This window comes from Fukomys damarensis, unplaced genomic scaffold (genome assembly GCF_012274545.1).
Source record: "Fukomys damarensis isolate Sample0158 unplaced genomic scaffold, DMR_v1.0_HiC HiC_scaffold_19, whole genome shotgun sequence".
Taxonomy (NCBI): Eukaryota; Metazoa; Chordata; class Mammalia; order Rodentia; family Bathyergidae; genus Fukomys; species Fukomys damarensis.
Window position 1 is genome coordinate 64,308,937 of NW_022900931.1, and position 13,340 is coordinate 64,322,276.

At 51.3% G+C, this 13,340-nt stretch overlaps 1 protein-coding gene across 1 annotated transcript in view; it reads left to right on the forward strand.

The window, feature by feature from the left end:
* Grin2d (glutamate ionotropic receptor NMDA type subunit 2D) overlaps window positions 1-13,340 on the forward strand; it is a gene marked incomplete at its 5' end in the record, with an annotated part of 30,541 nt that overhangs the window by 15,594 nt on the left and 1,607 nt on the right. Inside the window, 3 exons of the mRNA XM_019210047.1 lie at window positions 12,588-12,775; window positions 12,952-13,184; window positions 13,308-13,334. Of these exons, the coding sequence (XP_019065592.1) occupies window positions 12,588-12,775; window positions 12,952-13,184; window positions 13,308-13,334 (448 nt within the window). The remainder of the gene's footprint in view (window positions 1-12,587; window positions 12,776-12,951; window positions 13,185-13,307; window positions 13,335-13,340) is intronic.

Below are 13,340 nucleotides of genomic sequence, written 5' to 3' on the forward strand. Positions count from 1 at the left end.
GGGGGAGGCCATGGGGAGGCTCTGGCGGGCCGAGTGGGGTTCTGTGATGATTCCAGGGTCCAGTAGCTACTGAGTCGGGACCATACTGCTGGGGCTCAGCTCCTGGCTCTGCCCCTTTCATGGCTTTGTGGCCTTGGGGAAGTGAAAGAGACTCAACTTCCCTGAACCTCTGCCTCCTTCTCTGTAATATGGAGGCAGTGTCTGTGACAGTCAGGTCATTGTAAGAATTAAATCAGTTTAACCACAAAAAAGCAGTATAGAAGGGCTGAGGATTTAGCTCAGTGGCACAGCGCCCGCCTCACAAGTGCAAGGACATGAGTTCAATCCCCGGTACCAAAGACAAAAAACAGAAACGACACCGGCACTCTGTGTTTGCTGATAATTATCATCCTTAATATCTCAATGCGTTAGAATCAATACTTGGATTATATATTTTCTTACATCGGTTTCCTAAACCTTAGTTAAATTCAGTCCCTAACGTACAGCTCAAGATTACAAGTGGGGTGTGCTGGTGCACACCTATAATTCTAGCACTCAGAATGCTGAGGCAGGATGATTGCTGAGAGTTTGAGGCCATCCTGGATCACACAGTTCAAAGCCAGTTTAAACTCATAGCGAGACTCTGTCTCAAAAGAAAAATTATAACAAAGCTGAGTGCAATAACTTTCACCCTGTCCCCCCTGTACCTATTCTTAGCTAGCAGTTATTTTCATATACCCCCACCCCACCACAGGCCAGGCAGTGAACAAACAGACCCACCTGCAGGGGGCTTAGTGTTTAGGGTTGGGAAATGAGCAATAAACTTGCCAATGGAAAAATCAGCAAGAGCATTTCCAAAAGAAAAGGTGAGCTAGAGTGTGGTGGGCTGGGGTATTTTTGCCAGGGTGTCAGGGCGGGCTTCTCAGAGGAGGTGGTGATGCGCAGATCTCTGCAGGAGGTGAGAGAGCTCACCAGGCAGACTCCCAGGCATTGGGTGGAGGATGTGCAAAGGGCCTGGGGTGGGTGTGGTCTTGATCTACTGGGCTGGTGGCAGGAATGCTGTCATAGAGGCCATTTTGTCATCTCAGCTTCCCCCAAGGCCCACTCTGTCACCCCGCAAGTAGCCAGTCCTGTCTGGGTCTCTCTCACCTCTTATCTCGGTTTCAATTGTCAGGCTATAAGAAAAGGAACTTGGTCTGTCTGTTTTAAGAAAGATGGGTGGGTCAGCATAAGGGTACAGGTAAGTCTCAAAACCACCTGCAGAAGGCATAAATAGGCTTTATGGAAATATGAAAATCATCTATGCAGTTACAACTTTTTAAAAAGCTTACACTCTGTGCCAGGTACATTTCCTGCACTGGATGCTAATAATCAGCAACAAAATACGCACAGTTCTCAGATCGGTGAAAAGAGCCTAGACAGAGGGTTATCAGTTACAAGAAGCCCAGAGATGGAATGATAGCTCAGAAATACCGCTGACAGGGCCGGGGATTGAGCTCAGTGGTGCCGCCGCCTGCCTTGCAAACACAAGGCCCTGAGTTCCATCCCTGACACAAGAAAGGAAGGAAGGAAGGACGGACGGACGGACGGACCACCGACAACCTGAACTCTCTCCCAACCTGGCAACCGTAGACCTTAGTGCTCATTTTGGTTGCTTCATGGTCATAAGAAGGCTGCCGCCCTCCATGGAGCTCATCCTAGTGCCAGGAGGGAGGAAGGATGAAAGAATAGTGTTTTCTGCTGGCAGAGCTTTGACTTTTATTGGGGAAAATAAACCATTTGCAGGGACTCCTGGCTGTTTCCCCAAAAGCTCTCAGGGGGCCACTCCTCAATGCAAAGGGAGCCGGGAGCCGGTCACGTGACCCTCCAGCCTAGTTGTGGCCAAGGACGAATGAGAAGCAAATGGAGATGTGGCCAAGCCACCTGCCCGTCCTGCCCACACAGAGTTTGCGTTTTTGCCACTCTGCAAGTTCTCTCTTGCCCATTTTTCCTTCTCTGTTTCTTTACGTTCCCTCCCAAGTTCTGGGGGCCGCATGGTCTCTGTGTGTCCTCCGCATGCGGGCCTGGGAGTCTTGTTTCTAACACCGAGAACTTCAGCAACTGAAGCAACTGCTGTGCTCTCTGCCCCACCTCCGCCCTCCTTGGGTTTACCTCGGTCTCCCTTTACCCTCTCCAAAGAAGCACAATTAACATGATGTGGTCGCGGCTGGGTCACAGGCTTTTGTTCTGTGAGGCTCTGGACAGGAGCACTGCAAACCTTCGCAGGGTCTGCTGCCAAAGGACAGTGGACCCGGTGTGGCGGTGCACACCGGTCACTGTAGTACTTGGAGGCTGAGGCAGGAGGATCCCAAGATCGAGCTCAGCCTGGGCAACTTAGCAACATATCGAGAGCCTGTTTCAAAATAAACGTTAAAAATTTTAAAAGGCTGGAGATGCAGTTCAGTGAAAAGGCGCCAGTTTAATCCCCGGTACTGAACACTGCAGGTTCACAGGCTCGCATACCACATGTATTTAAACTCCATAAATCACTCTAGCAAGCCCATGTCTTGCCAAATATACTGTACCTTCCTTCCTTCTTTTTTTGGGGGGTGGTACCGGGGATCAAACTCAGGTCCTTGTGCTTGCAAGGCAGGCGGCGGCACCACTGAGCTAAATCCCCGGCCCCCTTCCTTCCTTCTTTTCTCCTTCTCTCTCTTTCTTTCTTGTTTATGTGGGGGGCTGGGCATTGAATCCAGGGCCTTCCCACTGAGCTATATCCTCTGCCCTTCTTTATTTTGAGCTAGGGTCTTGCTAATTGAAACTTCTTCTGGCTTAGCCTCCCAGGGTGTTGGGATTACAGGTATGACCACAGTGCCCTGTTCAAACATACCTTCTTAGCAACCTGAAAGGCTACTAAATTCAAGTTTTAAGAAGCCCTGGGACTCTTCCTCCTGGTCTTTCCCTGGAAGCTGATCCTTCGCCTTTTTTAGCTTCCTGGGGCTGCCACGACCTTTGGCTCGTGGCCTGAAGTCACTCTGACTCCCTCCAGTGACACATCTCTGACAAATCTCTTGCCCTCCTCTTCTGTAACTGCCTTGGCCCACCCTGATCACCTGCAGTAATCACACCTTGTGACCCTTCGCTCCGTCCTATCTGCCATCTCGGCTGCCATGGAAGGAAACGTGTTCACTGGTTCTGCTGGTAGGACATGGCTGTCAGGGACAGGGCCTCACAGGTTCCCGGACATAGTCTCAAAGGGAAAAGTGAAATCCAGATGGGACCCCCCCTTCTGGCCCCAGGACTGCTCTCTGTTTGGGGGATGTCCTCAGAAAAACTGAACCTCTAGCAGGGCGTGGTGGGGCACACCCGTAATCCCAGCCCTGGGGAGGCTGAAGCAGGAAGATAGCTGCAAGTTCTAGACCAGCCTCAACTACATAGCAAGTCCCTGTCTCAAAAAAATTGCAGGGGCCGGGGATGCCCATGGCCTAAGCTGTCAGATGCAGCAGGGAGCGGCACTTTTCTTTACGTGGTGCGGTCAGCCGTCCATTCCTCCTTTGACAAGTCTGTATCGGGTGTCTCCGACACAGGAGGCTCTCTGCCAGTGCCTAAATCCCCATGTACTTGAAGCTTCCTTTGGAGTGGTGGGTTGGCAGAAACACACCGATGTTTTTAAATTTATTCCTGCAGAGATCCCAGCTTTTAAGCGTCTGGCCACGGGGACGTTCTCTCTGGCCAGCTTCCATCTTGCCCACTGGTTCCTTTCTACCAGGAGACCGGTTTTCTCCCTCTCCTCTTAGTCCTGGGTGTTTTGGTGCCTTCCACAGCCCAAGAGTTCTTAACAGTATCCTAGGGACGCCGAACAGCAGCAAATTCCAAGGCAGATGATGCTGGGTTCTGGGGTGGGGTACACCTCTTCCTTGCAGTGGGCCTTGGGGTAGGCAGTTCAGCTCCTGAGCCTCCATTTTTGCCTCCAGAGTGGGGCTGAATAGCAATTCTGTTTATCAAGTGGCTCCACTATGGAGAATCTGATTGGGCCAGCTCCAGTCAGGTGTCCACAGCAGGACCAATCAGTGGCGGCCAGGATGGGACCTGGTCACATGGTTGGTGGGACTGCTGCTCCCAAAGAGCACAGGTTCTGGAGGGTGTGTGGGCTCCTTCTGGCAAGAAAAGCCTCTGGTTCTTCCCAGTGCGGTGGCACATATCTGTAATCCCAGCACTCTGGGAGGCTGAGGCAGGAGGATCACAAGTTCTAGTCCGACCTCAGCAATTTAGCAAGACCTAGTCTCAAAGTTAAAAAAACTTTTTTTTTTTTAAAAAAGGGCTGAGAATGTAGCTCAGTGGGTTCAATCCCTAGTCCCACACCCTCCCAAAACTGATGTCTTTTATTTGGGGTGAAGGTTTGATACATATTTTATGCTTATAGTGCACTTCAACTTGGATTTGCCAACACAACTGGCTAGTGGCTGTACCGACCTCACGTAGAACTAACTCTCTTTTTATCTGTTTCATTTTCCTTCCCCTTTTCGGATGCTCCCCCCCCCCCGCTTTATCTTTCCTCACTTCCTCTTACTGATACTTCTTCCTCTCCCCTCCTTTCCCCTTGGCAAATGTCATTTGGGGTTCCTTGTGCCTTGGGACCTGGATGAAAATGGCTCCATCCCCCCGTCTTGAGAATTCCATAAGTTCCTGTGTTTCTCAGGTTCACCCTGGCTTCAAATTCCTCTTTACTGATTTAATGAAGTTTCTGGACCATCTCACTGGCCCGAGTGTGTCTTTCCAGCCAGAGGCAATGGTATTAGCCAGAACTGGAACCCACAAAAGCCCCCACTCTGCAGGGCTTGGTGGTGCACGCCTATAATGCCAGCAGTGAGGAAGCCGAGGCAGGAGGATCTCCATGAGTTTGAGGCCAGCCTAAGCTACACAGTGAGTTCAAGACCAGCCTGAACCACGTAGTGAGACCCTGTCTCAAAAAAAAAAAACAAAACTTAAAACTAAAATTGAAATTAATTTTTTTTGGTACTGGGGATCAAACTCAGGACCCTGCGCTTGGGAGGCAGACGGCAGCACCACTGAGGTAAACTCCCGGCCCAAACTGAAATTAATTTTCATAATATAGCATATTTAACCCAAAATGTTCCTTGGATACATCATGGTAATCAGTCCAAACATGGCTGTGGCCTGTGGCCTCTGATTCTCCCCCTCGTAGGCTGTTACGGGGCCGCGCCTCTCAGTCCAGAGCCTCCAGAGCCTCCACAGCCTGGACCTGCACCACCCAAAGCAAAGCTGAGCAGGGAGCATCCACACCCCGATGCCCGGGACTCCCCCCCACGCCCACAGTGTCCCTCCAGCCTGCAGCTGGGCCCTCTCCCTGACTCTGTTTCCCTCCCCTGCCTGCCGTCCCTCAGGCAACACACGCTGCAGTTCCACCTTTGGCCCTGTCTCTGCTACGGTCTTGGTGCTCAGACAGCAGAATTCAGAACCTGGGGGCTGACTTTCCTGACTGCCCTGACTTTTAGGTAGCAGGAGTGTGGCCAGCCAGGCAGAACGGTGGCGTCTGTGCCTCTGCCCGAACTTCAGGGAGCCAAGGATACGGGTATTTTCCCCACTCAGAGAGCAGCCGCATCCCTAGCCTTTGTGGATGTCGTGTGCACAAGGTCAGCAGGGCGGATCTCTCTGTGCCCAGTGCATTTTGCCCCGAGTTATTACCAGGTCACTGCTGTGTGACCTACCATGGGGTACAGTTACAGGGACAGAGCCCGGATCTGCCATCCCGGTGTCTGTAGCGGCCAAGCAGCCGTCTCGAGTCTGGACATCATGAGCACACAGCCCTGTGTGTTCATCTCAGCGGAGTCTTGGGGACGCTCACCTTCATTTCCTGGGTGCACCCCAGGGTGGGCCGGCCCTGGGGAAGGCGTGTGTGCTGTAGCAGAGTCTGCCTGACTTGTGCCAGTTTACACTCCTCAGTAGAGGAGAGTTCTGCTTGTTCTACCTCTTTGGTGAGGCTTGGTCTCCATCCCATTGTCCTTTTTAATTTACATAGTGTTTATTATGTATCAAGTTCTGTTCTGACTCCGCCCTTTGCCTCTTTGGTTGCCAGGACCCAGGTGACAGGTGTGAATTTTTTTCTGGTCTTGCCGCCCTGGAGGCTGAAGTCCTCTGGCTCTTGTGAGCAGGGAAAGCAGGCTCTGTCCAGCCTCTCCTTGGCTGGAGGGGGCAGCCTCCTGCCGGTGTCTCTCCAGGTCTTTAACCTTTGATGTGGTTCCAGCTTTTTTGTTTGTTTGTTTGTTTTGTTTTTGAGGTACTGGGGTGTGAACCCAAGGCCTTCACACTGAGTTACATCTCCAGACCTTGGTTTTTGTTTTGTTTTGTTTTTTGAAACAGGGTCCCCCTGAGTCACTAAATTGCCGTGTTCGGGCTCAAACTTCCAATCCTCCTGCCTCAGCCTTCTAGAGTGCAGGGAATCACAGGAGTGCGCCACCACACCGGCCCTTCTTCTAAGACCACTGGTCAGATTGGACTTCTAGGGTCCACTCCATGACCTCACTTTTACCTGAATATCTCCCTAGGGGCTCTTTCTCCAAACATGGTCACATTCTGAGAGACTGGCAGCTGAGGCTGTGATTGCTGAATCTTGGAAGGGGACCCAATTCAACCCATTTCGCAACCACCTTAGGTGAATGCTCTGAGACACCGAGATGGAGCAGGAGCCCCACAGCTGCTAAGCTGCAGGGCTGGGACTTGGACCTGGAGCCCAGGAGCCAAACGCTGGGCCTGGCTGGCTGAGGGGTACAGTGAGAACCCAGAGGCACCCCCAGAAGCCTCGAGGACTCAGAGGACACCCTGTGTGTCTCACTGTCACCACTTGCTCTGATTTCCTGCTTCTGCTGAATTCTTTTTTCCCCAGTAACCCTTTTTACATTTTGTCTAGTTTTTAGCTCTATTTTTATCAGTTATCCATCCAGAGAAATACAAGATTTTTAAAACATGAAAAGCAGCAGTCCCCCGTCAGCCTATTCCCCCTTCTCCTACCTCGGACAAATCTGTTCCCCACTCTTTTTTTTTTTTTTTTTTTTTGGGTACTGGGGATCGAACTCAGGTCCTTGAGCTTGCAAGTCAGGCAGCGGAACCACTGAGCCAAATCCCCGGCCCTTGCTCCCCGCTCTTTACTGGATCATTTTGCCTCTTATGTCCTTCACCATAAATCCATTCGCATGGCTCCTTCTTGATTTGTTTCACCCCAAGTACTGGGGATTGAACTCAGGACCTCTGCACTAAGCTGTATCCCCAGCCCCCTTTTTTATTTTGAGACATGGTTTCACTAAATTGACCAGAATGGGCATGAATTTGAGGTCTTCCTGCTTCAGCCTCCCAGACTGGATCACAAGCATGCGCCACCTTCCCCGGCTACCATTTTTCAATTTTAGGCATCTTCCATAATCTACTTCTCACTATGGAAGGCACATGCTCGTGTTCTTTTTTTTTTTTTTTTTTTTGGCACCAGGGATCGAACTCCGGTCTTTGTGCTTGTGAGGGAGGCGGCAGAACCACTGAGCTAAATCCCGGGCCTCGTGTTCTTATGTTTAAATCAGTCCAGCCTCCCACACTGTGCTCCTGACTAGATGAATATTCATTGTTTATATATTATGACTAAATACTCCCACAGCTGCCACTTGTAGTAAACCACGATTACTTTCCTCTCCTACACAATTCTTTGTTTTTGCTGTAGTTAATAATTGTCTTTTTTTCCTTCAGTCATTTAGTGGACAAGTTTTCTTTGTGCTTAATTCAAATCCAAATTCTGTTAACTATGTGAATCTCTCCTTATGTTTAGAAGCATCAAATGCTCTGTTAGTTTATGTCACTGAAGAGGTTTCTGTCTTAGTCTTCAGGAGCCTGCTACAGGCTGGTACGAGGCTGCAGTCTTGGGATCACCCATCACCTTCCTCCTGATTTGGATTCTGTGGTATCCCAACTTTTTTTTCACGTTTTTTCTTTTTGTTTTTTTTGAGATAAGGTCTTGCTATGTTGTGCAGATTGGCCTTGAACACAAGGTGGTCCTCCTGCCAGGCAGGCACGGAGACACTGAGCTACATCTCCGGCCCTGATCCTCCTGCCTCAGCCTCCCAAGTGGTGGGATTACAGGCATGTGCCACCACACCTGGCTTTTTGAGATTTTCATTAGTGTATAAATTCCTAATCTTTCTGGGTTTTTGCTCCCTTGTTCCATTGAGCTTCTCGATAAAAGGTACATAGGAAGTTTATTTCTGGAGACACTGCATACCTAGTCTTTATCTGTCTTTATACCTGAGGGACAGTTTGGCTGGGTATAGAATTCCACAGCAGACAGCATTTTCAGAATGTGGACTCATCACACCATTGTATTCTAATGTCCAGTGTTACTATCGACAAAGCCATGGTCATTCTGATTCCTAAACTTTGTACATGGCCTGTTTTTCTTCACCTTCTTCTCAGTGTTCTGGTATTTATTAGCAATATGCCTTGATCTGTTTTCCTTGTGGGGCCTTTTGGTCCTATCTGGGTCACGCCATTTATTCTGAGAAAATTCCTCTGATTTTCTTGACTTCTCTCCCAAACAGTTTCTCCTCCTCTTTCATTTCTTTTATTTCTGGAACTTGTGTTAATTTGATATTGAATTTCCTGGATGGTCTATTTTATTTATTCAATCTTTCTGCTTTCCTTCCCGATGGTCATTTCTTCTTCCACCCCTTAATTAGGCTTTTCATTTCTGCTTACCTACATGTGTGTGTGTTATATATTTATTTATAGTATTGAGGATACAACTGAGGGCATCTCATGTGTAGGCTGCCCTTCTACCACTGAACAACAGTACTGGCCAAGGGTATTTTTAATTTCTGAGAACCTTTTCTTTGGTCTCAATTGTTATGGTATTTTTATAAGTTTCACAGTACGCAATCTTATTCATGGTTCAGATTGCAGTATCTTATTTCTGCTGACATTTATGAATATTTTTAAGTACAAAAATGAGCTTCTGTTTAGAATGAGAAAATATTTTTAAAAAAATATTTTTCACCCTGTGCACACTGTTTCTACTCAATTCCCCTTTCCTGGCTGCTTTTATTCCTTTTGGGTCCACGTCTCTGTCTTGCCAGAGGCTTTTACCCAACTTCCAGGGACCCAGGGCTCTGGACAGCTCCTGGTGGGGCTGAGGTCTGAAACAAGTGGTGAGCCTTGGGGGGCATGGAGGAGTAGTGAATTAGGGACTTCACGGCAGGGTAACTGGATCATATTCATCAGGGAATTCCCGATGTTGGTATTCTGGGGTGTCTTTTCTAGGGGGTATACATGAGATGTGATCAAAATATACAGTCAATGTTTACATTAAAAAATCATTAAAGGGCCGGGGATTTAGCTTAGTGGCACCGCACCTGCCTCGCAAGTGCGAGGTCCTGAATTCGATCCCTGGTAACAACAACAACAACAACAACAACAAAAAAAAATGCAGAAGACAACAATTAATGAGCCCTGATCTCACTAACAAAATGACCCCTATGTATGATGTGAAGGTGAACAGGCGCTCATGCTCATCCATCCAATAAATGCTTCAGGTTTTCTTGCGCCAGGCATTATGTTGAGCCCTGGGGCACAGCAGTGAACAGAGCAGGGTCTCCTCGGGGAGCAGACCCGGTGTCCCGAGCAGCACTGCCTTGGTGGGGCAGGACCTCCAGGTCATGACCGCTTCTGCAATGATGAAAAGGCCTAGACTGGCAGGGTGTGCTGGCACACACCTGTAGTCCCAGCACTCAGGAGGCTGAGGCAGGAAGATCACCCTAAATTCAAGGCCAGGCTGGGCTACGTAGTGAGACCCCATCTCAACCTCCTCCTTCCCCCAAAAAAGAAAAGGCCTAGACTCGTACACCCCAATATGGCAATCACCAGCTTCTGATCACCAGTGTTACCGAGGAGTCAGACTTTAATTAACATTGAATGCTAAGAGGCAGATGTGGCTGGTGACCCCCGCAGGGAACAGTGTGAGAAAATTCCACCCAGCAGCAAGGTACAAGGGACCTGGCAGCCCTGGGGCTTCAACTGGTACAGCGCCAAGCGGGCTCACCCTACCAGCGGGGCTGGGGCAGCGGCAGCCTCCCGTGAGGGCGAGGAAAGGCAGGTGGGGGACAGGAAGCCGGGCTTCCCTGCCAGCCAGCTCTGCCCGCCCACCGCCCAGCACTTTCAGTTGTGTTGCACTGCAGAAAGGCAAAAAGGAGACAGAGAGTGCCCTTTCCTTAAAGCTGCTTTTAGTTTCTTCCTGAAGAATTAAACCATGCATGCACACAGCTTCCTACACACCAACCAGAAGTCCTGCTGCTTCCATTGCTTTTTCCGTGGACTTGGACAGCTCCTAGGTCTTTCCCATATATCAAGGCCTTACCTCCAACTGCCTCTAACCGGTCTCAACTCATCATCTGGCCTTTTTTGTTGTTGTTGTTTTGGTTGGTTTTTGCTATTTAAAAAAAAAAAAATACAGGGTCTTGCTATGTAGCTCAGACTGGCCTCGAACTCCTTACATAGCTCAGGTTGCCCTTGAACTTGTGGCGATCCTCCTGTCCCAGCCTCCGAGTACTGGGGCCTACAGGTGTGTGCCACCACGCCTGGCCTTTTTTTTTGGAGACAGGGTGTCACTATGTTGCCCTGGCAGACCTCAAACTTCCAGGCTGAAGTGATCTCCTGTCTCAGCCTCCTGAGTAGCTGGGACTTTAGGTATAGGTTGCTGCATGAAGCTCGCTCAGCTACTCCTCATGGGCATTGCGCATGTGCTGGCCACTGCTGGAGACCCGACAGACAGAGCTGTGAACCAGGCAGGGGAGTTCCCTGCCCCGAAGCGATTCAAATCCAGTGGAGAGAGATGGGCAACACAGTGGATAATATTCTGTGGTGTGTTATGGGGCACAAATGCTTACACATGAAAACAAGGCAGGGTGAGTAAGTTTGGGAGGCTGAGGAGGCCACAAGTTGTAATATCAGATAAGGGGGCTGAGACCGTGTCTGGGCAGCCAATGCAAAGGTCCGGGGGCGGGAGTGGAGCAGGTGCAGGTGTAGTGGGGAGCCTCCAACAGAGGGATGGGTGTCTGGAAGATGAGGGCCGAGGGGGAGGGAGGGAGGGCTAACTTGAAGCTCGAGGTGACTCAAGTCACTCTGAGAAGAGTGAAGAGCCAGGGAGAGGGATGAGCCCGGGAGAAACCAGCACCCGCTCCAGTATTGACTCTCTGGGTGCCAAAGTGGGCAGGGAATTTGAATCTCCCCCCAAACCTACATCCAGAGGCTGCAGGAAATGGCTGTGTTTTCAGAGCGATTTATGAACCAGGAGGAGAAGCTGGGGTAGGGGTGGGGTGGGCGGAGGTGTCGCAGCCTGGAACCGAGTGAGCCGTCAGGCGTGCTCGCTGGGCTGGGGCTGCGGAGCTCGGTGCCCAGCGCTGTGTGACCCCCCTCCCTGAATGCCGGCCGCAGCCCCACCGCGGCAGGCTTGCAGCATTCTCTACAAGGCTCCTCAGGTCTCTCTCTCGCCATGCAGGACCCCTGCTTCCCTCCACTTCTGTTCCCAGGCCCCTCCATCCTCCTCTTCGGCCTACTCCGGGAACTCCACATTCTTCCCACTTAAACGGGGAGAGCAACCCACCTTTCGCCCCCATGGGCATTTTCCTAAACAAAGAGAAACCTGGAGAGAAAGTAGTTTGCCTACGAGGCTGAAGTGCCCACGGCAGTGGCAATATTTTTTCTTACCCGCCCATCTATCGGGTTCCGGAAGTCATCTAACCGGCTCTCCAGCCACAGCCTGCTGAGCTCCCTCCACAGGCCCTAGCTTAGCCCCAGCTCTGCGTCCTTTGTGCCCACCACCCCCTCACGCCGGTCTGTTCCCGCCATTCTGTTTGGGGAACCCGTACCCCACTCCGCCTCCCAGTCAGGGTGCGTGGATAATTCAGTCGTTTCTTCCCTTTCCACACGTGCAGGTATTTATGTATGAGCACCGGAGTGTGTAATCCAGGCTTCTGAGGAGGTCTGGGATGCAAAAGGATTTACATCAACAGACGGGTGTAGCTCAGTGGAGGGGCACTTACCTACTATTTGAGAAGCCCTGGCTTTAATGCCCAGTCCTGGGGAAAAAAATCAAAACCAAACAAACAAACCCAGACAGGTTAGCAATCCAAAAGGCAAGGTTAAATCGAGGCATGGTGGTGTATGCCAGTAATCCCAGCACTGGCAGGCTGGTCTCTCTCCAGGCGGCCTGTCTGTCATCCCAGCACTGGTGAGGCTGAGGCAGGAGGATACCCTAGGAGTTCAAGGCCAGCTGGGGCTACATAGTGAGTTCAAGGTCACCCTGAACTAATAGTGAAACCCTGTCTCAGAAACAAGCAAAAAACCATCGACCATGACCATTTCTCCAGCCCAGCACCTCCTTTATATTAGGCACTATTGAACCTTTGCAAAACCTGGAATGGAGGTGCTGCAGTGATTCCCATTTGTACAGACCACGAAACAGGCACAGAGAGCCACTAGCTAGGGTTTGGAGCAGTAGACGCTGGCTTGAGAGGCTCCATTAGGCCATTCAGTCATCTGCATGGGGCTGACCCTGCCCCTCGTGCTCCTGTCCTCAGGAAGCTGGACGCCTTCATCTATGATGCTGCGGTGCTCAACTACATGGCCCGCAAGGATGAGGGCTGCAAGCTGGTCACCATCGGCTCCGGCAAGGTCTTCGCCACCACCGGCTATGGCATCGCCCTGCATAAGGGCTCCCGCTGGAAGCGGCCCATTGACCTGGCACTGCTGCAGTTCCTGGGGGACGGTGGGGCTGCCTGCAGGGATTTCTGCAAGGGGGTGGGGTGGGCCCTGGGGACTGAGGGGGCAAAGGCCTGGGCACCAGGGGCTGGGAGATGAAGGGGCTGTGGGCTGGGCTCCCACACCAGAGGGGATGTCCTCAGGGGGTGCTCATGGCAGGTGATCTCTAACCCCCTTCCCCAGATGAGATCGAGATGCTGGAGCGGCTGTGGCTCTCCGGGATCTGCCATAACGACAAGATCGAGGTGATGAGCAGCAAGCTGGACATCGACAACATGGCCGGTGTCTTCTACATGCTGCTGGTGGCCATGGGCCTCTCCCTGCTGGTCTTCGCCTGGGAGCACCTGGTGTACTGGCGCCTGCGGCACTGCCTGGGGCCCACGCACCGCATGGATTTCCTGCTGGCCTTCTCCAGGGTATGCGGGAGCCGGAGAGGGTGGCCACAGGGGTTGTGGGGGAGAGCGGTATCAGCGCAGAGAGTCCCGAGCCTGGGAGGCCGTGGACAGAGGCCCCGCGCTGATCTGCGTCCCGGCCCGCAGGGCATGTACAGCTGCTGCAGCGCCGAGGCCGCC